General features: G+C 50.6%; 1 protein-coding gene across 3 annotated transcripts; it reads left to right on the top strand.

Annotated features, from left to right (window-relative positions):
- Positions 1 to 4: 4 nt before the first annotated feature.
- Positions 5 to 26,822, top strand: KLHL18 (kelch like family member 18). Of its 3 annotated transcripts, none has more exons than XM_064505634.1 (10): positions 5 to 268; positions 13,347 to 13,477; positions 13,662 to 13,802; positions 16,142 to 16,340; positions 18,609 to 18,769; positions 19,103 to 19,239; positions 20,321 to 20,558; positions 23,161 to 23,265; positions 23,607 to 23,718; positions 24,646 to 26,822. In XM_064505634.1, the coding sequence occupies exons 1-10, from the start codon at positions 131 to 133 to the stop codon at positions 25,030 to 25,032; spliced, it is 1,749 nt and encodes a 582-aa protein (XP_064361704.1). In that variant the 5' UTR covers positions 5 to 130; the 3' UTR covers positions 25,033 to 26,822. The 3 variants fall into 3 exon arrangements, with proteins under 3 accessions (XP_064361704.1, XP_064361705.1, XP_064361703.1); XM_064505635.1 differs by having other exon boundaries at positions 7 to 268; positions 20,336 to 20,558; XM_064505633.1 differs by lacking the exon at positions 5 to 268 and adding an exon at positions 8,447 to 8,644.
- Positions 26,823 to 27,338: the final 516 nt, after the last annotated feature.

The raw sequence follows: 27,338 nt of genomic DNA, 5'->3' as shown, positions 1-27,338 counted from the left end.
TGCGGGGAGGGGGCCGCGCTACGGCGGCCGGGTGGGGACAGGGTGCACTACGGCGGCCGGGCGGGGACGGGGCGCGGGGGAGGCGAAGGCGTCGTGCGGAGGGAGCGCGGCGGCGGCGGCGGCCGGGAAGATGCTGGAGGCGGCGGCCGAGCCGGAGCTGGACCCCGAGGACCTGGTGCACTTCTCGGTCGGCGACTTGCCCAGCCGCGGCTACGGCGTGATGGGCGAGATCCGGCGGCAGGGCAAGCTCTGCGACGTGACCCTCAAGGTGCGGCGCGGCCCGGCGCCCCCGAAATGGCGGCTCAGCCCCGGGGTGCGGGGGGGGAGGGGACGCAGGGGTGCTGGGGGCGGAGACGGGGCTGGGGGTGCTCGGGGGAAGAGGGGCGGCTGAGGGTCCCCCCCCCCCCCCAGGCGCCCTTTGGGGGAGAAGGAGGGGGGCAGCTGAGGGCCCCCCCCCCCGGCCCCCTTTGTCAAAGCTGGAGGGGAGAGCTGTGGGCCTCCCTCCTCCGGCCCCCTTCGGGGGGGCAGAAGGGGGGGAGCTGAGGGCCCCCTTTGGTGGGGGGTGGGAAAGGGGGAACTGAGCCCCTCCCCGGCCCCCTTTGGTGGGGAGCGGGAAGGGGGTGCTGAGGCCCCCCCCCCGGCCCCTTTTGGTTGGTAGCTAAGGGCTCCCCCCATCCCCTTTGCGGGGGAGGGAGGAGGAGAGCTGAGGGTCCCCTTTAGGGGGCAGGAAGGGGGGAGCTGAGGGTCCCCCCCCGGCTCCCTTTGGGGAGGGTGGGCAAGAAAGGGGGAGCTGAGGGTCCCCCCCCAGCCCCCTTTGGGGGGAGCAGGAAAGCCGGAGCTGAGGCCCTGCCCAGCCCTGTTTGGGGGGCAGGAAGGGGGGAGCTGAGACCCCCTCATCCCCCCCAGGCTCCCTTTGGTGAAGTGGGAAGGGGGGAGCTGAGGGCCCCCCTAGGCCCCCTTTGGGTGGTAGCTAACGACTCCCCCGTCCCCTTTAGCGGGGAGGAAGGGGGAGAGCTGAGGGCCTCCTTTGGGGAGGGCAGGAAAGGGGGAACTGAGGGCCCCCCCCCCGGTCCCTGCTTTGGTGAAGTGGGAGGGGGGAGCTGAGGGTCCCGTTTGGAGGGGCAAGAAGGAGGGAGCTGAGGGCCCCCCCCAGTCTCCTTTGGGGGGGCAGGAAAGGGGGAGCTTAAGCCTCCCCCTGGACCCCTTTGGCGAAGCAGGAGGGGGCAGCTGAGACCCCTGCCAGCCCCCTTTAGAGAGCAGAAAGGGGGAGCTGAGCACCCCCCTTCCTTTGGTGGGGCAGGAAGAGGGAGCTGAGCAACCCCCCGCTTTGGTGGGGCAGGAGGGGGGAGCTGGGCTTCCCCCACCAGTCCTGCCTTGGGCAGGGGGCTCTGTGGGGCCCTGTGGTGGGTGGTGGGGCTGCCGAGCACAGGCTGGGTGGGTGCTGGTGCCGGTGACACCCCGCCGCAGGCTGTGGGGTGGCGATTGGAGACGGAGCCTCCGTCTCCCAGGCTGCTGGGATCGTCCCGGCCGCTGCGGTTCTTGCAGCATCTGCAGCGAGCGATTTGGCTTGAAGTCTTGTTTGGGGCAGAAACACGTTTTGGCTGGCTGCAGCGGTGGCCTCGGCACGGAGGGTCGGGGACCCGAGGAGGAGTTTGGGTGTCGCGCTCTGGGCTGGGGCTGGCGGAGGTTTATTGACCGACTTCTGCTCTGCCCCAGCCAATGTTTTGTCCCAGGGGAGAACAGGGAGGAACTTAGTCCTTCTGGGCAGGAGCCATTCTCTTTTAAGCACATTGAATTTGCTTTCATACTACGAATAAACAGCCTTGGTAAATCCTCCGAGCTGCGGTCCTAGCTTGGAGGGGCAGTCTGCCCAGGAATGGCCCACGGCGAGTGCTGAGCCTCGGGGTCCTCGAGACGGAGACCTGTGGACTCGGAGTTACTGGGGAGAGGAATCTGTTGTGGGGTGTGTGTGATACACAGTTCGCTGGATCGGCTGAGTCATTACAGAACTCGCTCTTAAGTTTAATTAAACGTGAAGGTGTTTCCCAGCCTACTCATGGCGAAACTTTTCACCTCCCTCCTGCTGCTTGAGGACCATGTGCAGGGGTCGTGCTGGCTGTGGGGGCCGCAGGATGCGTGGCTGGTGTGCGTCTAGCGCGTTAGACTGCCCACACGGACGTGTCCGAGATGACTTCACCTTTCAGGCAGAGATTCTCAAATCCTGGAGCTGGCAGAGTCTCCTGTGTCTCTGGCAAACACCGCAGTCACCTGGCAATGGGCTGTCGCAGGGCAAGAATCCCGTCTGGAAGTGTTTGGTGTTGTTGGGATGAAGCCAACAGAGACGGAGGTGTATGAGCCTGGCTTTATCTCGCCTCACATAAGTGCCCCGACCGTTGTTCTGCCAAACTTGCTCTGAATTCCTCCTTCCCTGTCGACCTATCGCACCAAAGGGCTTGCTTAGTCTTATTTATTTTACTTTGCGTTTCTTCCACTGCAGAGTGGGAGAACTTTTGAAATCTTGAGGGCTGAAAGGGCTCTCTGGTGCGGTTGTTATAACGTGCTCTGACTGTGCTGGCAGCCTTATGGGTGAAGACACCATGTTGTCCCCATTTTATTTTTTCCTTTGAGTCACTGGAGCAAAATGTTACCTGGAGAGCCTGGTGTTGAACCTGTCATCTTTACAGAGTTTTAATATCTATTAAAAAAGATGTCCCTATTATTCTTAAAATGAATCTTAGCTTTCTCACGCTACTGCTTGGGTATTTACTGTACATAAGAAGATCCCAATTTCAACTGATATTTTTGACAGAGGACTGACAGTGTATTTGCACATTGGTTCAGATGAACTGCCTAACTTTTCCTTGTGGATTCGTAGCCTCAGATTCCAAAGTCCTTTTTTAGTTTGATTCCTCTCGTAGTATGAAATCGTAACGTCAAAATTTCCTGCTTGTTTGCCGCTTCTGCCTCTTGACATCTGATTTCTCAGCGCTGGCCTGCGCATCCCACAGCAATTGAATTAATCCTGTCTGTTGTATCTGAGCCAAGCCTTTCTTCCCAGTTGCTCAGTAAGGTGTTTTCTCTAACTTACTTAGTATGCCCTGCTGAATGTTTGAGAGCTAATTTTTATTAGCGTAGCTTTGGCGGCGTGTTTGCATCAGTTAGCCACCGCGAACACGGAGCTGACATAAAACGCGTTTAAAGTCAATGCCTGAAACAGTGTAGTGGATCCTGATGCACGTTGCACCAGTTAAGCAAGTTTGTTATCGTATTTTCACACCTAGTATTTTCAGGCCATCTCCTGCATGAAGAAAAAACTGTCAAACGCTGCCTTGGGCCAGAGCTACAAGTTTGGCTCCTTGCGATGTGACTGGTGTCCAGCCTCGCAGCCGAAACAGGAGCACGCAAGCTCGTCGTAGCGCAGCTCAGTTATTCAGTGGCCTCCTCACCGATATCAGCGTTGGGGTCAATGGCTGTAAATGATTCTCCAGCCTACAGCAGTGTTTGCTGTACAAACAGACCTCACATTGTTAGGAAGTGTTGGTACTCCCTGTTTGTTTGTTTTAATTATTACCCTCGTAAAGCAAGACAAGCGTTAATTCCTCCAGTGCGGTATATCCATGGGGCAGGATTTGCTCTCGTTTCTGAGAAACCGTGTTGCTGCCATTCACGTCGCCGCACAGAAGACCGTGCTGCCTCAGCAACACGCAGCAGCCTGTTCTAGATGCGACTAAAAGCAAGAAGCACTGATTTGACAGGCTCTCTTGGATCTCTGGTCATTCAAGCTGAGCTTAGGGAGCTCTGTCGCTGCTGCTCATGGTTGTCTGGGTGAAAACACAGTTGCACGGGGCAGTAACGGAGCTGCGTGTCTTCGTGAGGCTCCGGAAGGGTTCATCGAGAGCCCAAGCTCCTGGATCGGTGAGACTACAGCTTTAAGAAGTCCTTCTCCATTCCTGGCTCTTAAGCAAGTCAGAACTCCTCTTGAAGATACTCCATCATAAGCATCTGTCCGTTCAGTCTCCCCCAACCTCTGAGGTGGTTGAAGTGTCTACGTGGAGAAGAATTTTAGGACAGTGTGGTGAAAACAATTGCAAATAAACTAGGGGAGGAGAGCAGAGGAGGAGGCGCACCTTATTCTGTGACTGCTGTTAATTTTCCTTTGCTGGAAATAGGAGTTTCCTTGTTAAGGCCAAAGCTCTGTGGTTGTTTTCTTCTTCCAGGGCTGCTAGATTCTGTCTCAACGCGGCCTTGCCTGGTAAAGAGCTGTCTGCAATTTAACCAGTGTAGCACAACTGAAAATCTGCTATACAAGTGAGACCTGTGTTTCTCTCCCCATCCAATATTGGTATGTTTGGAAAAGTAGATCATGGTTGCATCTGTGCCAGAGAAACGGCAAGCGTGAAGCGTTCGCGAAGGGTGTGGAAAGGAAGGCGCTTTCTTTGAGCATGGCGTTTCTGAGGCTTTTAACTGCATGGATGGATGTGTCAACTGATTTGAAGACCTGGTGGTTATTTTAAGTCGTAGACTATACGCTTTGAAATCTGGTCTTGCATGAAATCCTGGTTTTAGGATGAAATCAGTGAGGTTTGATTTCTGTCCGTTGTTTCCTATGCTGGTCCATTTTTTCCCAGGAACTGGATGTGAAGCGGTTTCTTTTAGGGTGTCTTCATGTTTGGAGGTCTCGGGGTCACTTCTGGCTGTGTCGTGTGCTCCTTCCTTCTAGGCAGCGCCCAGCTTCTCGCTAGAGCTGTCTCTTCTGAAGAACTTTTGACAGTGAGAATCAATTTCTATCTAAACATAAAAACTTGTGTTCAGTTATTTCTCCTGCCAGCACCTTCTTGGCAAAAATCAATTAGCGATTTGCTAAGCTAATTGGATTCGAAATGCTCTGAAGCTTTGGGCCCTTGTTGCTTCTGTTTCCTGTGCGTAGCAATGGCATGATAGAAACGCTCCCCCCTATTTCACAGCAGACTTGCAATATTTTTTAGCATTCTCGAAGCATTTTAGAGCCCTCAAATGAAAAATACTGCAAAGGTGGGAAGGATTTCGGTTCACTGAAGAATGGAGGTGTTCAGGGATATTAGTCCCTGATTTGGAGATTCGTCTGCTTTTTAATTGCATAAGAGTAGCTACTCAGTGTTTGTGTTTTTTCCTGCACGTTGTTTTTGCGTGCAAGTATCCCGCTGAGATGAAAGCTGTTTGGGCCATTTTGTGTTCTGGAGTTTGCTTCGCTGTTTCAGTCCAAGGTACAAATGCTCTCAGGGGACGCGTTAGCAGTTTGCTGGAAGCCTGTGGACTGCACCACTTCCTAAAGCGGGGCAGGAATACTAGCAGTGTTTCTCATTGATAAATTCTGGGGGAGCGAATGTCTTCATAGCTCCTGCTCCCTCCAATCTGCAACAGAGCAGAACTGAGTGCCAGGCTGGCACCGGTACCGATCTTAGATAAATCTCCGTCGAAAGAGAGGAGCTTTATGTCTTCTTGAACCCACAAAGAGCTGAGTTAAGGCGAGCTCCTCTTATTGTTGCTGCTGCTCGTTTAGTTTTGAATAGCTTAAATGCCATATATCCGTGAGTAACTCTATGACTAATTAGAAAAGTCTCTTGAAAACACTTCATCTCACCAGGCTTGCATCATTTTTTAAGCTGTGCAGAGGTTATGCTATTTGTTTTATACCCAAGCTGAATCAGACTGACAGGTGATAGTCCTGTTGGCTTTTCGCCCTGTAAAGAGACTCTTCTAATCATATTTTTCCTAAATTACACTGCTAACCCGAAACCCTCCAAACTCTAACAGATGTGTGCTGGTGCCGAGCTGCCGCAGAGGTGGAAGGACCTCCCTTCGTCCCTCCCTTCGTCCCTCCGAGGCGGATAAGTGGGATTCCAGACAGCTTGTGCTGCGTGCGCGATATCATCGGGGTCTGCGAGAAACCCTGCGCCTGGCTGCTCTGCAGATGTTAAAGCGCATTTGTGAGATCCTTAAGCAGAATGAACTTTGCAGGAGAGGGAATCTCTCTTTATTAGGCCAGGTGACAGACTGTAAAAACAGATAGTCTTTTATGCGCCTGAGACCTTTTGGTTAAGACTCTTGTTTAAATCATGTCATACAGAAGTAACAAGCTATTCGGGACGGTAATTGGGCTTGTTCTTTCACCTCCACATCTCACTTAGACTAAGTGCTGTTCACCTAATATTAAGACAAGTATTTCGGGTGCTTTAAATAGACATTAAACCTGACGCATTAGTAGAAACCAGGCACTTCTGCACTAAGGTTTTTACTTGGCTTCCTTGAACGTGGCGGAAAGGCCTGCTATCTGACTTCCAAACTCATTGCCATTGGTTTTAGTTTGCTTTCCTTAATGGAAAACCAAGATCTGTGTGAAATTCATCAGTCGTTCTGTTAGTCTTGTTTCATCTGTCCCTTTGAGCTGGCTGATCAAAGGAAAATCGTGATAATTGGTAGTTGAGTAGAGGAGAGAAACCAAAACTTGTCCTACAGCCCAAGGTGGACTTCAGTGACCTGGGTGTTGAAGCCGATGGCTGGCCACGTGGCAGGCGAGCAAGTGCTCGTGTCTGAGCAGTGGCATGTGCTTTCTTGCCCAGCTGGAAGTAGGGGATGTGAGGATGCTGTGGGATAGCTGAGCATGGCCTTTTAGATGGTCCTTTGGAGCTTGCAGGAGCGCAGAGTTGGAGGAGGCAATCCACCCTGGATGTGTTCCTCTCGCTTTCCGGGAAACTGAGATGGGAGTCCAGAAAAGTAGTTTAGCTCCTTGGAACTGAAAGTGAATTACCTGCAAATGTGTGTTGGCGTTGTACTTGCAGAAGGGACGTCCTTTCTGGTTCAGAGCTACTAGTTACCATTATATCAGCAGGACTCGTAATTAGTCTAGACCAGAGGGACCCAGAACTGAATAGGATCAACCTCTTGGTTTTGCAAATGCCAAGTTTGACCTAATCTCTTTCAGCTCTTAGTTGGGTGGGAAGAGAGGGAAGGATGGATATTTGAATGCCTGAATTCTGATACAGGATCCCTTAAACTGAAGTGTCCTGTTATCTTCCTCCTAGCAAAATTTTGCTGCAGTGCATTGGGCGCTAGCTTAATTTCTAGTGTGGCTTGTCTGTCACTTGGATGCCCGCGTTGTGTTAAGAAAGAATTTTTTTAAAGGTCTTTGCAGCAGAGAACCCAAGAGACTTCTCAGCTATGCAGCGTAATGATGTCATGAAAATAATAGATGTCTTTATTACACCTACACCGTTTCTCTGTGGAGAAAGCTTCATTGTGCCCTGGAACTTATTAACATTTTGCAGACGTGGGAGTGTAATGGAGAACGTGCTTTTCATTAATCAGCCAGAGAACACATTAAAAGAGCATTCTGTAATATTCACGGTCAGAATGGTTTTGCAAGCGGTCTGGTAAACTCTGTCTCTCGAGTTAAAAGAAAGGATCCTACTATTATGTATTGTAGGATAGGATATCATTGCATACAAGCAGAAATCTTCTGAAAACTGAGCTGCCTGAAGGACTTGTCCTCAAGCCTCCTCCCAGTGCCTTTGCCAGTCCTGCTGGGGAGTCCCTGGGGTATTTCTCTTTCTGGATTCTGTATAAACGGAGCTTTAAGAGTTTTGCTAATTCTGGTATAGTGATTAAGTCTGTGATTATTTCATTTGTGCCCAGAGATGGTCTTGAACTCCAGGCTCTAAAAGTGAAAGACAAATGTACTGAACTGCGTTTCACTCACCAAGAGCGCCTGACTTCTGTAGCTTTGCAGGTGTTGCCATGAAACAGGCTGTTGCTCTACATGGGTGCTTCCACCTTCAGCTGCGAGCTGAAATCCCTGACCAAGACGCTGGTTTAGATGCCTGTCCCGTGATGACCCAGAGCAGGGGAGGCCAAATGCCGAGCGCCTCGTGGCACTAGAAACGCGATAAAATCCTGCTGTCGGGAGGGAGCTGCTGCTGCAGAAGATGCCAGAGCTCGAGGCTGGCTGTGTCCTGCCTTTGGTAAAGGAGGCTCCACGTTGAAGGATCCCACCCGATGGATGCTTCGCTCCTGGAGCGTGTGTGATTGCATCTAAATGTAAAATAAAAGGGGAAGTCATTGCTTTGAGAGGTCTTTTGACTGCGGCTGCTGAAAAGGGCAGTCAGTCCCAGCGCTGCCCTGCCGTGTTAGAGCTGCTCCGTAAGGCCAAAACACAAACTGAGCAGAATGTCCCTGCTGGCTGCACTGTTGCTCAGAGAGGGCAAAAATGGGATTTTACTCAGCCAGGCAAAGCTTTTCCTGCTGCTGCTTATGTTCTGCTGATACTTCTGCAATTCATGGGCAAGCCTGCGACAGATTTGGGGCAAATGAAAGCCTATCGGGGTAGAGTGGATCTGATACCAAGAGTCCTTTCTCACTTCAGCATTAGGCTTACCTGACTGTAGCTTGGCTCCATCAGGCTGCAGGCGTGGGAAAGCATACTTATATGATCAAAAGGAAAGGTCAGTTGACTCTGGAGATGGGGGGCGAGGGTGGACTGGGGGGGCACGCACTGTGTGTGTTCATCTTCAGAAGTGTTTTTTGTCTCGTACAGGAAAAACAGGAACTGTCACTCGCCAGCAGCGAAAAGTTTAGCTGTTCCCTCAGGACTTGGCATGAAGTGTTTATGGTATGAACATAATGATAGCTTCTAGACCAGAGATCCCAATTTATAAATCTCCCCGAGGGCCCTCTATCATTACAGGAACAAGTTTTTAAAAAAAAAAGAATTATTGCAGGTTTCATCCTGTCCTGTCTTGTACCAGGGGAGAGCTTCCCTTCAGCCGGCAGCGATCACGCCGTGCAGCCGCGTCAGCCCTGTGCTGATACAGGCGACACAGAGGCCAGTCCCAGGCCTCCTCCTTCCCCTGCTAAGCCAGCAGAAAGTTATTCCCTTTTCGGTACAGCTCATTTCTGTTTTATTTCCCAGAACCAACTCGTTGCAAGATCAGGCAGGCGTTGGTAGCAGTGCAAGGGAAGCAGTTAGCCGCCCGTGAAGGGGACGGCCCCGCTGCGCTGCTTCGGCTGCGTCAGCAAACGGCTCCCGCGCGGAGGTGGGCAGCGAGCCGGGCTGGGATGTTCAGCCCTGCTTGGGGCTGAGCTTCCTCACCCCAGGCAGTCAAAACGGCCTCTGATTTCGTTCAAACCCTGCCTTGCCTGTGCAGGATCGTCCCCAGTGCAGGTACAGCATTAAACGGGGCATTTCCTGATGTAAAATCTTTTCCCTAAAGGGGGAATACCGCCGAGAAACAAGGCTGCCTCTTTGCAGCTCGATGCCGAAAGGGTGGTGCTGCCCAGGTACGGGGTGTTCCTTACCCTGTGATGATACAGCTCTCGCTGACCTGGCTGGAGTCTTGCTCAATGACTATAAATGATCGCTTTTGCAATAACCAGGCCTATTATTTATAACGAGGCTATTTGATGGCAGCCCGTCGCGAGGTGAGATCACCGCGTGGCATCCCCGAAGCTGTGCAGCCTTTCCGGGAGAGGAGAGCAGTGCTTGTGTTGGAAAGCCTCTGCTTTGCGTGGACTCTTGGACAGCACCGAAATCTGTTGTGTTTGGACTCGTCCCGCTGGACTGTAAAGCATCTGTCGTGGTTTTGGTCTTGCCTTGCTAGGGAGAAATGCAGGCAGTGGAGATGTAGTTTAATATGTGTGTTAGGCAAGGTCGGAGAAAGGTCTGTGCTGCAAGGAGGAGGCGGAGGAGGTTGCAGTCCTGAGCTCCCACCACTGCAGTCATCTGACTTAGTTTAAATCATTTTCAGCAAAATATATTTCAAAGAAGAAATGTACCCAGTATGAAAAAAGAAAAAGGCTGGTGTTCCTGCCAGTCCTTCGCCCTTGACCAAAGGACAAGCCTTTTTCGGGCTGCAGACTTCTTTTGTGGGCATGGACCTGTCACTTTAGCAGCCTCGGCAGTCCTCCAGCCCTAAAATAAGGGTGATAACGCTTAGACCTTTCTCTGCGCATGATGGTTCGGAGCTGGGGAAGCAGCAAAGATGGGCCTGGCTGTACTGCTGAGCTCCCCGAGTCCTCCCTGCAGTGCCAGCCCGATGGATGGTGCGTGCGATGCTGTTAGGATATACTTCACAGATGTCTTATTCCTCCCATCCGCAGCAGGCAGACGGGACCGGCAGCAGCTCACGTGGGCCTGGCTGGCAGAGTGGCTTCATCCGCAGGGTAGGAAGGGGCTGGAGAACGCGCAAACACGCGGAGCTTGCTAAACAGGTCAGGCATTTCTCGTTTCTGAGCCTCTCGTCTGGAATGTGGACGGGCTGAGCAGCAAAGCAGTAACCTTGGTCATCCAGGTTGCAGCTGGTCGCAGCTCAACCTGTCACCAGCAAAAAGTCCCAAAATGAGAGCCTCAGCACTGAAGCCTCAGGGAAGCAGACTGAACACCAAAGCAACGGTGCTTTTATTTACTGGTTGAGGTGCTTGTGCTCTGCTGTAATGTTAGTTTTGCTTCTGTAGCCTACAGAGATAGTGAAGTCGCGTGGAAGTCAGCACCTCTGCAGTAAGTGCTGAGCATTCAAACCCTAGAGAAGGACCTGGAAGGGACCCAGGAGGCCATCTAGTCTGTCCTCCATCCCAGAACGGGATCAGCCTCCTTCACTCTTGATGAGCGCTTGCAGTCTTTCATAACAGGTTGCATAGGTCTCTATTTATGTACCTTAATGCTGTAATTCTTGTGTTTCTCTCGTGAGCAGCGCTTTGGACACTAGTTTACATGAAGATACAGAGAGCAGCAAAGTCCTTGATGCGTACACGCGTTGAACTTGGCAAGTGGCCGTAAGGAGAAAGGAAATGAAAACCAAGCACCTGTGGACACAGCGAGGTTTCGTTAGCTTTCAGAGGTTCTTGAATTAAGTTTCCTTCCTCTTATGGGCTTTTTCTCACGAAATAGTGTATTTATAAATGGTTTTAAATATCTTATGCTAAAGAGGCCAGTACAGAGTCTGTGTTCCCTTACGAGTGGCTGTTTAAAATTAGAGTGCAAAACCCTGCTGCGAGAGGCACTGACAAAATTCATGACTCGGAGAGCCAGGGCTTGCAGCCTTGAGCTCGGTCCCCTCTCACCATACTTGGCCTTATCTCCTCCGCTATAAAACATCCATCCTCTTGCTTTGATTACCTTATTCTTTTCAGCTTCCTCTGTCTGTTTTCTGGAGATCTTTGCCCTTGTTTGCCAAGCAAGTCTTGTTCAGTCCTTCCTCTTTCTCCACCATGCTCTGGCTGCTGTTTGGCTTTCTTGGGAGCTTGTCTCCTTCTGCTCGATGCCAGCACGTGAGGGCAGAAAGTGCAGGTGAGATACGATAAATTAGTAACCGAGTTAACAGCGAAGGGAGCAGAGCACCAAAGAAAAGAGAGAAAAGTGATAGAAAAGGAAGGGATTTGTCAACTGCACCTCATGTGCTGGCATCTGTGGCACAGCTCCCTGAAGCCTTGGAGCCTCTGAGATGTTTTACACATGTTTTTATGTTGGTAGAAGAGGTTGATATTGGGCTTTACCCACCTTAAGCTATCAAATCGCCATGCAAGTGCGTATGTGACTTTTTTGCACAAACTGGAAGAGTATGTGCCAGCTCACTTGATGCTTTTGGGCTGGATATTGTCAATTTTGCAATATTCAGGACAGTAGGATTTATACAGTATAATACAGGCGCTGTGGCATGCAGCAGGGACCAAGCTCTAGGCGCACCTAGGCTGATCAGGACAGAGCCAAAGCTCTCAGAAATTGGCTGTGTTATTGCCAGGCTGGAACAAGCCTTAGAAGCGCTATTTTAAGTCGGAAAGCCCTGCCAGAGCTGGCTTGTCCCTGCACCTGAAGCACGCAGCGCTGCGAGCTGACCGCACGCCGAAAGCCAGCGACTCCCAGTTGCCTGCGCGTCCCAGTCGTGCGGGCAGACTTGCACAGGCAGGAGCCAAGTGGTCAAGCAGGTTTTTTTTTTTAAAAAAATTAACAGCATATGTAACAGAGTATGCTTTTTTTAAAAAGCAAAAAAAACAAAAAAAAAAACAAAAAAAACCTTATGCATCTTGTATAGTGCCTGATTCCCTATTTTTTTTTTTAATGTCAGGCATTTTGGTCTCTAAATATCCAGCAAGTCTTATTTTAGCAAGGTTGACAGTTCTGGGCCTGGAGGGAGAGGCAAAGCACAGTCGGTAACCATGAAAACCCCAAATGCAAATGTTTTTGTCAATAAGCTGCCTAGGTGTGAAAGGTTGAAGCTTTTTATAGAGAAGCACAGAGAAAAAAAGAGACGGGTTTTTAGGGTGACCTGGAGAGCAGGAGACCTGCTATGCTCGGCTTGTTTGTCCCAGCAAAACCAAGCTCAAAAGGGAAAATCTTGCTTAAGCTGAGGGAGAGGGCAGTTTTGCCCCAAACTCAGGAATAAAGCGATATGAACGTAGTTAGCCTGCAAAAGCCTGTATAATTCTGAAGAGGATAAGTTATTTTATAGTGCTTGAAAGAGTGAGAACTGGAGTTGGAGACCCAAGAAGCCGCTTCCAGTCCCCACTGCTTACAGCTCAGGAAGGCTCTTGAGGGGATATAAATGCGAGTTGGTTTAGTGGAGCAGGTGAAAGTGAACCTACGTGGATTTGAAGGAGATGAGTCAACGAGCCTCCAGGTTATAGTGAAGGTGACTGATGCTAAGCATAAGCTGAAGATGCAAAATGGACATCCGACGTGAAAAGGGCATGGGCTTTAACCCGTAAGCTGGTCATCGGTTTGGGGGAAGAGCTAAGGAAAAGGAAACAGCAGTCGATTAGCCCAGAATTAGTTCAGAATAACTGCAGACCGTGACGCACGCTGGGCGTCTGGCCTTTGTGGCGGCTTTCCTGCGTCGAGGGTGTCTTGGGAACAGGTGGGTGATGTGGAAATCCTGACTGTCGGCTGTTGTGGGAAGGGTGTTATCTAAAGCAGGGCCACGGGTGAATGTTTCCTTGCGGGGTGAGTGGGGGAAGCAGATCTAGGCTCGAAACTTCTGCATGCAGTGGAATAGCGAGTTAATTTTTGTAAACGCATGACTTGAACCTGGCTTTTCTTTATTAGTGGTCTGGAGATGGCCCACTGTTAGTCTGCAGTACTGTTTCATCTTTGCCCAGTTGAACTGTCTTAGTAGCTTATAAGGAGGCTGAAAAACTAGATTTGAAAGGCTGAATTTAGTTCTAAAGACACAGGCCGCTGTCGTGTTTGCAGATGGAAATGATCTAACTTTCAGCCCTCGGTTACTGCTGGCCTGGCAGAGCTGTATTACAGTAAACCTGGACTGTGCAGTTAGTGGTGGATGGTGCTGATCTTCCCTCCTTCCCCTTTTGTCCCCTTTTAGGTAGGGGACCATAAATTCAGCGCTCACCGGATCGTGCTGGCGGCTTCCATCCCGTACTTCCACGCCATGTTCACCAACGACATGATGGAGTGCAAACAGGATGAGATCGTCATGCAAGGGATGGATCCCAGGTAACTCCCAAGGCGCCCGAGAGAGGACATGCTGACGGATTGCGCGTACGTCACCAGCCTCTGCATTGTCCCCTCTTAATATGAACCCCACTAGATAGGATTTTTGTGTTAGTAGTGTATCATGCTTGGTTAATTGAATCAGCTTGAATGCAACAGATTTTCTGCCCTTTCCCCCCTCGTTTAGCGCGCTGGAGGCTCTGATCAACTTTGCCTACAACGGTCACCTAGCGATAGACCAGCAGAACGTCCAGTCTCTGCTGATGGGCGCCAGTTTCCTTCAGCTGCAAAATATCAAGGATGCCTGCTGCACGTTTCTCAGAGAGAGGTAAGGGGCTCCTGTTTCCGCTGTGCTTGCTGCTCACCTGCTACAGCAAGTGCCCAGAGGGAGGGTTTTGTGGTAGGATAATGTGGTGTGCCCTGGTTTTGGGACTAGGGCAGAAAGAAAGGTGGCCACAAAGCTTTAGTCATCTGCGGCTGGCTTGGGGGGAAGTGGGATTTCTCCTGCCAGCATGTCAACGGGGTCTGCATCTCCCGAGACTCATCGTTCCCTGTAAAATAGGTTGCCTGGCTTATGAGATGCTACAGGTTGGGCACGCTGCGAGGCTTTGGCTGGCCGTGGGAATTAATACCTAGAGCACAACTGGCTGAACATTTCCCTTTTTCAGTTTCGGCAGACATGTCTCACTAGAGTCAGTTTGGTATCGAATCCCAACGAGGGCACTTCAGTGTCTTTTATACCTGTAGAAACTATTCTTCTGGGACAGAACTACTGAAATAGCTTTGCCCCAGCTTTCTAGCCGGCTCGTTACCCCTTACAGTGGTGTATGACTGCCTCTACCATTAACAAACCCATGGTAGTTACCCTTACTTGTAGGAGGGAGGGAACAAAAGGGCTGTAACCGAGGTGCTGGCAAGAAAGCTGTGGCAGAGCTTTAAAATAATCCCACATTTTTCAATTCCTTAGTTGGTGTTTGGCTCTAGGACCGTTCCAGCAGCATGATCCGGAAACTGAGAAGCTGGGTTATTCTTTGGAAACATACCACACATATCTTTAGGGCCAGGGAAACTTGTTTGATTTCCCCCACACGTGCGCGCGCGCGCACACACACACACGCCTTATTTCTTTGCAGCTGTTCAGTGTATTCCATGCTGTGATATTAAATACATCTACTAAATAAATTAAACATCTTGGCCAGCTGTTGTTTTCTTAAAGCTCTAAATGAAGGTATGCTAAAGCCATGGATTGGAGAGAAGAAATGCATTTTCTCCATGTTCAAGATGTTGCAATTCGTAGATCCTTGTGCAGCCAAAGTTTCTCTAGTTAGTTTAAAATTAAGCTACTTAATACTACAGTGTACTCATTTTTTTCTTGCAAAATCATATTTGGGGTACTGAATATAACACCAAGCTGGAAAGAAATGGATTGCATTGATTTTTTTAGTCCCTCCTAGCTTTAGGTAGCTGTATCTATATCTAGATTAAACAAAGTAGTTTGGTTTCTCAGATTTAGCTGCCACAGTTCTCCTAAATCTACCAGGAGCAGCTGGTTGTCCTAAGTAAAGCAATGGGTTAGAGGCACAGCTGTCATTTTGATTAATAAAAAAAAAATTTGTGGACTCTGACCATCCTGAAGAGCTGGAATATGCACATTGAGCTCTCATTCTTAGATGGAATTAAGATTTGGGATAATTTTAGGCACGTGTGCACAGACAGGTCTACAGTGCTCTAAGAGTCCAAAGCATTTCCCCAAACTGGTGGCCTTTAATATCTGATGATTAGCACCACAGAGCAACAGAACTAATGGCTCTTGTTGGATGGCAACACACCTGTGTTGGGCAAGGCTTCTTGTTTGGATGGGAGTGTCCGGGACACGTACCTGTTTCTGTATTTGCAAGAGTCACTTGGAGCCAGCACGTGCTTGTGGTGAATATTGTCTTTTCCAGCTTCTTTAGGCCACTGAACAGCCTTGTTGCAGTGACTGTTTGGCTGGACTGCAGAGAGGGTCAGATCTGCAGCAGTACTTCTCGCTGCCTAACCTCTAATTGCAAAAGCATTTTTGGTGATCAGGCCTCCTTAATCTCAGGAAATGGCTTTGTGAAGCGGTAACACAGACGCTGTTCTGGAGTACTTGGAAAAATACAAGATGAAAAACAGAGAGGGATTGTTGGTGTTTATGCAACGTGCTTGAATCCAGCTTTGTCCAGTGCTGGAGCTTAAAAAATAAATGAAATGTGCCAGATGCAGAGCCCAGGGACCCAGAGATGTGGAGGAGATGGACTGCTGTGCAGAGCCTCACGTCTTCCCTCAACTGACAGCTCACAGCTGAAGAGCAGAGCCAGCAGAGTCTGTCCCGTGGCACATCCAAGGGGAGATTTTAGGTTGTGATTTCCATCCTTTGGGTCTGTTGAGCATCCACCTTCAGATCTCTGTGTAGATACATTCGTTAGCGAGCTGGGATCTGGCATCTGTTGTTCTAACAAAAAGGTTAGACTTTGAAGTGGGCACAGCTGTGGCTTTCACTGCATCTCGCTGCATCTCACATCCTCTGACACTTGCCGTGGTGTGTGACTCAAGGTCACGTACAGTGCTTCGCTGGACCTGTTTGCAATTCTGTCCTCCTGTTAAGCTGATGTTACTCTTGCTCTGCTCTTCCCCCTTGCCCAGGCTTCACCCTAAGAACTGCCTGGGAGTGCGCCAGTTTGCAGAAACCATGATGTGTGCAGTGCTCTACGACGCTGCCAACAGCTTCATCCATCAGCACTTCGTGGAGGTATCCATGTCAGAAGAGTTCCTGGCACTGCCCTTCGAGGACGTCCTGGAGCTCGTCTCTAGGGATGAGCTCAATGTGAAGTCTGAAGAGCAGGTACGTGTGTGCATCTGCTTTGGGATTTGGTAGAGGATGCTTTTGCCTTGGTGGTGTGGGAGTGGGATGGGAAATGACCCTGCTTCTGGGCTGAAGGAAGCTGAGAAGATGCTCTGGCACAGCGGGGGCACAAGGAGGTGCCAGGCAGAGCCCTGCTGACCCTTTCAGAGCCCTGTTCTTGTCTGTGATGCCACTATGTTCCCTGATCTGAGAAATGCCTGCCTGGGTATCTTGGAAAACATTGCACTGAGGTGTTTTGGTTCATTGGTGACAGAGGTGGAGCCTCTTGTGTCCTGAAGACTAGCAGTTGTGTCCCTTACTGTCAGTTAGGTGCTGGTCCTGGGAAGAGATGCTGAGGGCGTAGGCAGGGAGCCCTTCCTGCCAGAGCTCAACGGACATGTTCCAACCCTAGTCCAGAGGAGTGCTCTTGAGGTGGAAAGAATTTGTTGTGAGTGTCATGGCATTTTTGCAATGAATATTCCACTGAATTTGCCGTCAAGAGGGCTCCTTTAGACAGGGTTATTTCTAGAATAACTATGAAACAGGGCTGAACTGCTTTAGGACGCCTGAGCAGCCGTGACAGCCTGTCACTGCTGATTTGGCGAAAGCCTGGAGAAACAGACCTTGTCCTTGAGCCAGCAAGCCTGCCCTCCTCTTTCTGAGGAGGTGACTAACAAAAAGCAGACCTGCAGCTGTCTCCATGTAGGGTAAGAGAGTAATCAGGCTGTCTGAAATGGCCCCGAAGCAGGGAAGCAGAGGAACCTGCCTCATATTCCAGCCGCGTTGCAATACCGTGCCACAGAATTGTCTCGCCAGTTTTTCCAAGTCCTGGGGAGATCCATCGTGGGGCACAGAGGAGTCCAAAGTCTGGGAGCAGAGTTCTGTCCCTGGTGATGTTTCCTTGCCCCTGGACGGCTGCCACCCTCCTCCTCAGAAAGGGCTGTATTTTAGCACAGTGCAACCTGTGTGCAGCTTATAAAGCCCCTAGGGAACCTGGTAGAATGGAATTAAGTGGCTTGTTTGTTTGTTTTAATTTATTTTTTTAAGATCACAATTGTCCTTTTGTACCTTTGCACCGAAGGTCTCGGGAGAGGTGATGTGGGAGGCTCTGGCGCTCTCCACCATAAATGAAAGGTTTTACATTTTTGTTCCGATCTACGGTACTGCTGAACTTTTCTCCACAACCCCAGCTTGCAACAGAAGACCACCCAAAGTGGGGGCACGCACGTGGTGCTCAGCAGTCTGGTTCAGAGTGAAGCTATCGCACAGGGTGGCAGCCACCACCACCGTGACCAGCCCTCCGGCTGCTGCGGGCTTGTGATCTCCATGAGCTGAACCTGCAGATAGAATCGAGGCTGCGGTGTGTGAAGTGTGGTGGCCTTAAGCTGTCCCTGATGGTCAGTGCTGCTGCTGGGGACATTGTGGCCACTATTTTATGCCTAGTGGGCTCTCTGCCTCCAACAGCAGTGGCAGGACTAAGGCGATGGGGCAGGGCGTTAACTTGGGTGCCCTCATCTGGACATAAATGCAGTAGTACAGGAGGACAAACAAGCTCAGGCATTAACTGGGAATCAGGCGAACCAGAGAGTGTATCTCCAATGAAATTAGGCACCAGGCGCCCTTCGTAATCTGGAGCTGAGGGCACGATTCATCTTGTTGTGAAGTAACTATCCAAAACGGGAGAGATGAACTGCGCTTTGAAGAGGTCTGTCTCTCCAGTGACTACGAAGGGAGCCTAGGGAGACCTGTTCCATGTGGACATCTATTATGTAGCTGTCCAAAGTTAAAGAAAGGAACCCTTCCACCAAAATGTTTTTTTTTCTGGTTCTAGTAGAGCAGCAGCAGCTCTTTTCTTCCCAGGTTTGCTGGGTTTTAACACTAAAACCCAAAGTTTTACGTTCTGTCCCAGCTCCCTCTTAACAAAGCTCTCGTCCCAACTCCCTCATCTCTCTGAAAATGTTTGTACTAAACATCCTGTCCCATAGCACAGTACATCACTGTTATTGCAAACTAAGTCAGATGCGGAGAAAGGAATGCCGAAGCCAAGCCAACCTTTTCAGCAATCTTTAGGCATTCTGCTCCAGCAGAGCCCTCTGGTGCCACATAGAGCATCTTCATTCTGTCTTGAAATCATGTCATCGGAGATCAGGGGAAGATCAGTGTCAGTTTGTGGTTCCTTTTCCATGAGACACCTGGCAACAGCAGGAACCTGCAAAACGAAAGAAAAAAAAACCACAACTTGAGCTTTCCCTGCCTCTCTCCTGGCAGGTGTTTGAAGCTGCGTTAGCCTGGATACGGTACGACCGAGAGCAGAGGGAGTCGTTTTTACCTGAGCTCCTGTCCAAAATCCGCCTGCCCCTTTGCCGACCTCAGTTTCTCACTGACCGCGTGCAACAAGATGACCTGGTCCGCTGCTGCCACAAATGCAGGTGAGGCGCTGGAAAACCACTCAGCAGTTGGTGGCTCTCAGTGCTGTTTGCAGGTAGCAGGACTGTAGTTCAGCAGTCCTGGAGACTGAAGTTCTCTCTCTATGGCTAGAGCACCTCACACAGCAAAAAACAAAGCAGCCTCCCTGTTTATAACCTAAGAACTGGGCTAGATTGCCTTTGAGCAGAATCAGCTATTTCTGGAGGGAAATCAGCCCTTTTCAGGAGGGAAAAGTCTGTTGCCTAAATCTATATCTGGTTCAAGACAGTCAGATTTCATCACAGTGGAGACCAGACTCAACCAAGCTCTCCTCAAACATTTGCCTTTGATTTCAGGGATCTTGTTGATGAGGCGAAAGATTATCACCTCATGCCCGAGCGCCGGCCGCACCTCCCAGCGTTCAAGACCCGTCCTCGGTGCTGTACATCGATTGCCGGACTGATATACGCTGTTGGAGGGCTGAACTCAGCAGGTACCTTGCATATCCGCTCCCCGCAGTGGAGAGAGCAATGTAGTTTGCCGAGTGAGATGATAGGATCATTAACTTCCCTTCTCTGCCCCCGTGTAAAGTAATGAGCAGTTTCCCCTCTCTGTGCAGCACTTTCACTCTTCCAAAGGGACACTGAAATGCTCACGGTGGCTGTGCCTGTTGATTAACATCTTCCCTGTAGAAATTTTGTCTAGATGGGGTTTATTTAGGACAGTTGCTCCTGTGTGTCTCATAAAGGTATGGCATTTTGAGGACTGTGTCCTCACCTAGTCACCTCTTTTATAGCAACATGTAGATCCTGGAGATACTAAGCTGAACTTGGTGGGGGTTATTAGGTCACATGTGCAAACACAGTGTGTTTGCATGAGCCTTGTCATAAGATAAGAATAGAAAGTGTTTATAAAACAATCTGCTAGAACCATGAAAAACCCGGTTAGCCTGGGAAATTTCCATTGGGTTTTTAAAAATGTGCCGAGGATCAGCTCCCTGGTGCCAGGGATTAACGGGTACCGACTGGGTGCTGTCTTTTGGGGCTGCCATTCTGCATTCGCACCGCAGCACGGCTGACTTATCCTATAGAGATGCTGTGATTCCCAGAAAACAGCAACACGAATAGATGTGACCTAATAAGTCTCAAGCCTCCTGCCCCTTCTGAGGTTATAAAAGGCCCCACTTCCACCATCTAGGACTTCTCGGCTCTTATTGTACAGGGTGTGGGCAAGATTTGAAGCACTCTATAATCATTTTGTATTGCAGAGTGCAGTTCTTATGAATTTTTCAATGAACAATGGGCAGGTTCTCTTTATGGGTGAGTAGAGATGTGCCTGGGAAATGCCTCTGACATGATTTTCATGTGGGAGTGGGGAGGCTGGGGTAGGAAGTGTGAGAGCTCAGCCTTCCCCCCGAGAAAAACAGGTAAAGTCTGTGCATCAGCCCCTTCTGCAGAGCCTGAGCAGCGACTGTTTATCCCTCACATCCCTCTGCCAAGGGCAATCTTGCTAGAAGGGTATCTCTCTATTCAGCAGAGACTGAAGAATTGGTCTCCCCCTTTTAATGTGAGTAGCAAATTTTTATGCAGGTGACTCGCTGAATGTGGTGGAAGTCTTTGATCCCATTGCCAACCGCTGGGAGAAGTGCCAGCCGATGACGACGGCGCGGAGCCGCGTCGGCGTAGCCGTGGTGAACGGACTGTTGTATGCCATCGGCGGATACGACGGACAGTTAAGGCTGAGTACTGTGGAGGTTTACAACCCCGAAATGGACTCCTGGTCCAAAGTGGAAAGTATGAACAGCAAACGAAGGTGTGTATGGCTCCCTCGGTAGGGAGGGACCTTTTGGAGCAGATGGGGGGGTTGGGGAAATTCCATTGTAGAAAGCCTGGCAGGTGTTGGGTGGTGTTGGATGCCAGATGAGCTTCCTGTGTAGGAAAGCAGCAAAAAAGGCCAGCACCCCTTCTGGGATGAATACTCGGAAGAATGGAATTATACGGAAGGAAGGAAGCAAGCTTTGTCTAGCCACATTTGGGGCACTTGCACTGAACCTGGGCACAGCTGTTGAGTAAGAGGGGGAGACTGTCAGCAACGTACACCCATGTACCAAGGCATTGATTTATGAGGAAAGACATTAAGATCTTGGTATGCAAAAAGCAGCTGAGAAGTGACTGACTGTGGGCTGTAAATTACAGAGATCTCTTATTTTTGGTGGCACCACAGACTGAAATCAAACTAAAAGAGAGTATTAGCATTCTGCTGAAGAGATCTGCAAAGGTTTGTGCTGGAGTTCCATAGAAAGCGAATGGGGCCCCATTTCTTTATATTGTTTTACTAGATGGTAGATAAAGCACTGGCAAGAATGACATAGGGAACTCTCCTGTACTGATAGGAGCTGGAATAAACCCATTTTTTCCATCTCTGTCTGGTGCTAGCATTGTCTTTTCTTACCAGAAAGCCTAAGAGACTCACAGGTGAGGAGAGGAGTATTTTTACAGAGAGAGGAGTTTACAGCTGAGCAGAAGGTGTCTGCGCTTGATGAACAGAGCTGCCACAGTTCCTGACCAGCCAGAGGAGTTGCTTTGTGGCTGGGTTTGGAAGCACACCCTGAGTTATGTTGAAAACCCACCTATTAAGTTGTGTGGTCACTCTGTCCTCCCCACCACAACATGGCAATTGCTTCCATGTTTAAACATATTCCTGCCTTCCAGTGTTTTTGCTGTGGTTTTCCTCGCACTCATGCCTGGTCGCTGAGAGTTGTTAAATTGTTCACTTTTCTGCAAGCTTTGCAGCACTTCTTTACCATAATGGTTTGTCTGGTTTGGGTTTTGTTTGTGGTCTGAAATGTTGATCGCTTGGGAATAATGCACTGCGAGCGGCTAAGTACATGAAATCCCAGGCGCAAGGCTCATAGCGACAGCGTCTCTGTGACTGCTGGCATCACACTCCTTTACAGGAGCGTGTCACATAAATAAGTCCTGGTTGTTTTGGTTCTTGACCAAAGCTTCGAGTCTGGCTCTGAGGCAGAGCTCGTATAAATTCCTGGAACCGTTTCTAGCCAGTGAGGTCATCTGCATTCTCAATTTGTAGCAGAAAAGCTCAGTTTTTCCATAGCAATGAAGTTCCTTGGATCATCGAGCTTTTCCCACAATGAGAGGCAGTTGCTCTTCTTCCGTGATTGGGCTGTTCTGCACTGAAGCCAAGCCGAACGGGTGTTGGATACTCTTGTGCAGAGAAAATTGTCAGTAGTTATACAAAGCGGCTTGGCTCTTGCGGTAGTGCTGTGGTTTTATCATCGACGATGTGTTCCAGGCTTTTATGAGAACCTTTCATGACTTCACTTTTGGGGTGGGATCCCAGTCTCTTGTTTGAAGCGTCCCATTTGATAGCCTTTTGGGTCAAATACATGATTTACAAGGTGTAATGGCAGGATCAGAAACCTCAGTTTAATGTTTGACAGCAACTACTGTCTCCCCTGAGGCTGTGTAGCAGTGGCCACTGCAGTATTTTTCTGGTTACCTTCCACCAGTAGCATTGGGAAGCCCTTCTTGGGAAGCTAGAGAGTTGCTGGGATTTCTACTGAGTTCCGGGTCACGGTTTCTGCTTGCGTTTTGGTTTAGTTCCTTTGATTGGGACACAGGGGTGTTTTCGTGCTGTAAGCGTCTTTTATGACTTGCTACCTGGGAGAACCGGTGTTAGATGAGATCGAGTGGTTGAGCAGACTGTGGACGTGATGCCAAGTCCTTCAGGTCTAGGTCAGCTGAGCTGATTATCTCCAGTCGCTGTCTAATTTACAGAACCTTGTTAGTGTCCACAGCTGATGGACTCGGAAAGGGATAAAGATAAAAGCTGGCTGAAAGCTGTGGTTATGCAGCTACTTTGATAAGGCCTCAGTCCAGGCAGCTGGAAGGACAAGTTTCACCCTGGTCATTCCCAGCCTCTCCTCCAGGCTTGGCCCAGTGCTAGCACAGCGCTCAGTAAGCTGCAATCAGGACACTGAATTGAGTGAAAATTAACCCTGTCCAGACAGGATTGTCCTCTGCCGGACCTGTTCCTTAGCCCAGCTGACCCCAGAGGAAAAGCCGGAGTAAGCAGCAGCTGAGTGCCACCACCCACTTCAGCAGCAGCATAGATTTGTGCCTGATTAAAGAAGATTTTAAACCCTACGTCAGGCATCACACTGCCCTAAGGCCATTCCTCCATCAGGTGGGGCACGTTGTACCTAGAAAACCCCCTTGTGAGACCTCTTGGGGAGCTGTTAGCTGACCGGTTGTCACCGACTTGTGTAGACCGTTCCCTGTGCTGAAATCAATTACACAGGCAATAGGACAAGGCGGGTTGTGGCGATTTGCTGTGCTGTGGGTTGTGTAGCAGCATGTAGGGCCATCTAACGGGGTCGTGCTGTTCGTTTCAGCGCCATGGGCACGGTGGTGCTGGACGGTCAGATCTACGTATGTGGCGGGTACGACGGGAACTCGTCTCTCAACTCCGTGGAGTCCTATGCACCAGAAACGAACAAGTAAGAGCGCTTAACGCCCCGCGGCTTTTCCACCCCTCTGCAGCTAATGCCGTGCCATGCTGTGGCACTGCTGGGAGTCCTGGCTGTAAAATGCACGTGGGGAAATATGTGGAAAAGCCTTTTTGTCTTCCTAGCTGTGTCGTATCCTTTCTAGCAAGGGTTTACCTTGGAGCAATCAAGTGAAACCAGTGGTTTCAATGCAATAGGCAGTGAAAGGAGAATTATTGAAACAGAGTTCTGGAAAATGTGATAAACGTGCAGTAATCCGTGGAGCTGCTTGGGGCCGTGCACGTGCCGTGCCTGCGGGAGCCCCTCGCTAACCTCTCCTCTCCCTCGGCAAGGTGGACGGTGGTGACCCCCATGAGCTCCAACCGCAGCGCTGCTGGAGTCACCGTCTTCGAGGGCAGGATCTACGTGTCCGGAGGACACGACGGCCTGCAAATCTTCAACAGCGTAAGTGTGCGTGATGTGGGCTCAGGTTCCCAAATGCCTTGTACAGAAATTAAGCTATTATAGATAGCCAAAAGGGCAGGCTGGGGCCGGGAAGGCTCCGTGCCCTTTCCTTGTGCACCCAAAGTCTACGTTCCCTTAAGTGTTTACACCAGCAAATGATGCATCCAGGACTCTTCTTCCTCCTCAGGAAGAAATGAGCCAACCAGGTCAAGAAAAGACTCATTTATCCGCTTGGCGGTGAGAGTGCAAGGAAGCAGAATTGGACTTGTCAGTGATACGCGGCTCTCAGAAAGCACGTTGTAACAAATGATTCGTTGAAAGCAGCAATAACTATTTCTGCCTGCCTTAGCAGAGGAGGTGCAGGTTATTGTCTGCAGTCCAAAGTGCCCCAGAGCCAGTTCTGGGCCGGGGAACTGCTTGTCCAAATTCATTCCCGAGTTTAACAAGTTTGGAGCAGTGCTGGAGGCCTTGCAGATGGAATCCATCTAGTGGTGTCTCAAGAAATGCGAAGGATAAAAAACTTTAATTTAAGGGTGTTCAATCCCGTTGGTGCTGAGGTTTCAAACACCCTACAGAAGTTGATGAAAGGTGAGAGAGGTAGAGGGAGCATCTTCAAAGCTGTGTTTTCTGTGGTCTCTGCAGCACGTTGGGTGGGGAAAGTGGTCTCCCCCACCATTCGTCTGCTCTGGCTCAGCAGTGAGTTACTGGGCTCAGAAGTAGCAGGCAGAAACGCAGTGGCTGGTGGTGTCCTAGATGTCAGAACAGGTGAATAAAGAGATGAAATCTCATTGTACGAAATCAAGAAACAAAGCAAAAGCTTCCTGGTCTGCTTAAAACTGTGTAATGAAAAATCCAAGGTCTCCGTACTCCGTGCGGAAGATCTCACGCGAGAATCCCCTTAACGCTGTGGCGTTTCCATGGCTGCAGGTAGAGTACTACAACCATCACACGGCCACTTGGCACCCCGTCGCCAGCATGCTCAACAAGCGCTGCCGCCACGGAGCAGCCTCCCTGGGCAGCAAGATGTTCGTCTGCGGGGGCTACGACGGCTCCGGCTTCCTCAGCATCGCCGAGGTCTACAGCTCCATGGCGGATCAGTGGTACCTGATCGTCCCGATGAACACTCGACGGAGCCGGGTCTCCCTCGTTGCAAACTGTGGCCGCCTCTATGCTGTCGGGGGCTACGATGGACAGTCCAACCTCAGCTCGGTAGAAATGTATGACCCGGAAACAAACCGCTGGACGTTCATGGCCCCGATGGTGTGCCACGAGGGAGGGGTTGGCGTGGGCTGCGTACCGCTCCTGACCATCTGAGGAGGAAGCGTTGGGGGCTGCCTTTTGGACGACAATCTTGGGAGAGGTGCAGAACGTGTTTCGTAATGTGATATGCAGAGAGGTACATTTCCAGGTGCTCAAGTGTCATTCACAAACACACAAAAACTTGACAAAACAATCCCTACCCTTGGCTTTTGTCCTGGGGCTGCAGAAAGATCAAAAATCTGAAATTCGGTGCGAGTGCGTGTACGGTTGGTGCGAGCAAGGACATACCCACCTCCCTCTCTCCTGCTTTAACCTTTGCACGTAGCTGTGGTAGGCAAATTCTTCCTCTTACCGTTTGTTTTAGCTGTAGCAATGAGCCGTGTGCATGTGGTCTGCTTCTGGTCGTGCCTTTGGGAAGCGACGTTGTAGTCCGTGGAGGGGGCGAGTCTGATTGCCACATAACAACGGCCACGTCAACGCCTTGGGGAGCGCTTGCGCCTTCGGCCCGCAGGCAAAGCGACCCTGGCAGCGTGGGCGCTCGGTTAGCAACAGTATTTGATACCGTGTTGAGCTTGCTGCTTGGCACGGTAGGATCTTACCCAGTTTATCCAAACAAAACAAAAAAAAACCCAGCCTAGGTGCTTAGACTGTATCCAGGCAAGCGCGTGGAAACCGCGTGGGCTCTGCTCCTTGCACAAGACGTCGTTAGCTCCTTGGAGCAGAAACGTGCTTTGGTCAAGCCTGGTGGGGAAAGCTCGATGGGGAAAACTTCTCCACAAGAGCCACACGATGGAGAAACTAGGAAGAGGACCAACAGTCGGTTAAACCATCTAATAGTTTTAGCAAGATTTTGGGGAAAATGCTGAACGTAAATGACACTAAGCAACAGTCAATGATTTCAAAATAGGAAATCAGCCAAGGTGTTAATTATAAAGAGGTCCCTTGAATTAAATTTTGGCTTATGCGCTTTTGTCAGGAAAAGCTAGGCTTTGGTGTTTCAAAGCTGCTGTATGGCGTTGGTACAAGTAGAAGCTGGTGCAGAAGTTGCTTCTGTGGAGAAGCAACCGGAGGAAGAGCAACCAGGTTCTTCCAGGAGGAGCAAGAAACGCGGAGTCTCGTATTTATGTGCCAGCTTTGGAAACTCGCCGCTGCATGTTTGGGGGCTCACAGCGTGGTCCTGGCTGACCGCGCCGAGAGCCGAGGCTCCGCAGTCTGAGACGGCACCGGCACGGAGCAGCCTTCACGGAGGAACCGCGTGCGGGGTGGGCAGTAAGCGGCTCTGCAAGGTGCCTGTCTGCGGCACTGGCACAGCCTGGATAAGATCAATGTTGGGTTTTTTTCTGTTTTGCTATGCTGGGAAAGGTCCTTGCGACGTGCTTCGCTGCCTGGTTAACGCAGCCGCGCGAGGAAACTTCCCGGGGCCCAAGCGTGGCTCCGTCTGCCGAGGCCGGCGAGCAGCACATGGCTTTCGGGCAAAGACGACGGTCCCCTGCGCCTGCTACACGCTCGTCCGCGTTCGCTCCTCGGTGTTGCTCTTGCATGCACGTGAGTCGTGATCCATCCGGGCTCTCTCCCAAGCCCCTTCCCTCCTGCGCGACCCTTCGGCAAAGCCATACGTCCTCACAGCCGGAGCAGCGGACGAGCGCGGGCGGCCGGCATCGTTGGGAGCCCTCCTCAACACTAATCTCCTCGTCGGCAGTAGCAAGGCCCCGTCCCGCACTTCTCGTCCGTACCTGGCTCCTGGCATCGCTTGGGATTTGAACTTTGGGTGTATATGTGGATGTCTATATATTCAGGTACTATGTATATTTTAGGTATATATATAATGAACATATCTGGTTATACCTGTGTGGTTTGTCGGTGTATGCCTAAATCCTCCGTGTATACGTGTATCGCTTGATGGGTTCACAAGGGGATGAATTCGTTTGGGATTTCCATGCTGCTGGGACTCTTCCGAAAGGAAAACAAGACCGCTGGAATCGAAACCAAGTCGCTTTTCGGGCCGTGAATTGCCGAGCGGGGGACAGCGCGTGATCATCCGCGGTAACGCGCGGGTGCGGAGCTGCATCCATCGGAGGATGGACCACGGGGCCGCCTCGGCTCACGGGGGGAAGCACCCCACGGCGCTTCTCCGTCCATCTCCTCCTTGCTCGAGGGCTTCGCAGCCTTGGCGCCTTTATCATGGATCCAGGCTGGGCTGGTTTCCCCGTGTCCCCTTCCCCGGGAAGGTGGCCATGGGGGAAGCGCGGGCACGAGGCCACAGTGCCTTGCTCCATGCGGTGTCTAGTTTAACCAAACCTCTCTAATTTTGGAGACACAAACCGCTCTATGGAGCCGAGGACGTGGGAACGGTCCTGCCC

Source organism: Dromaius novaehollandiae, chromosome 2 (genome assembly GCF_036370855.1).
Source record: "Dromaius novaehollandiae isolate bDroNov1 chromosome 2, bDroNov1.hap1, whole genome shotgun sequence".
In the NCBI taxonomy this organism is placed as follows: Eukaryota; Metazoa; Chordata; class Aves; order Casuariiformes; family Dromaiidae; genus Dromaius; species Dromaius novaehollandiae.
The sequence above is the reverse complement of the archived record's forward strand: the minus strand, read 5'-3'. Positions and strand labels throughout refer to the sequence as shown.

What these genes read in the sequence shown, in the direction of transcription:
- KLHL18 (XM_064505633.1), top strand. Translation starts at nt 8,462, where the DNA reads ATGATCAAAAGGAAAGGTCAGTTGACTCTGGAGATGGGGGGCGAGGGT. An exon ending in AGTATGAACAGCAAACGAAG is followed by an intron (nt 20,559 to 23,160) that starts GTGTGTATGGCT and finishes TGTTCGTTTCAG; the next exon opens with CGCCATGGGCACGGTGGTGC. An exon ending in GCCTGCAAATCTTCAACAGC is followed by an intron (nt 23,719 to 24,645) that starts GTAAGTGTGCGT and finishes CCATGGCTGCAG; the next exon opens with GTAGAGTACTACAACCATCA.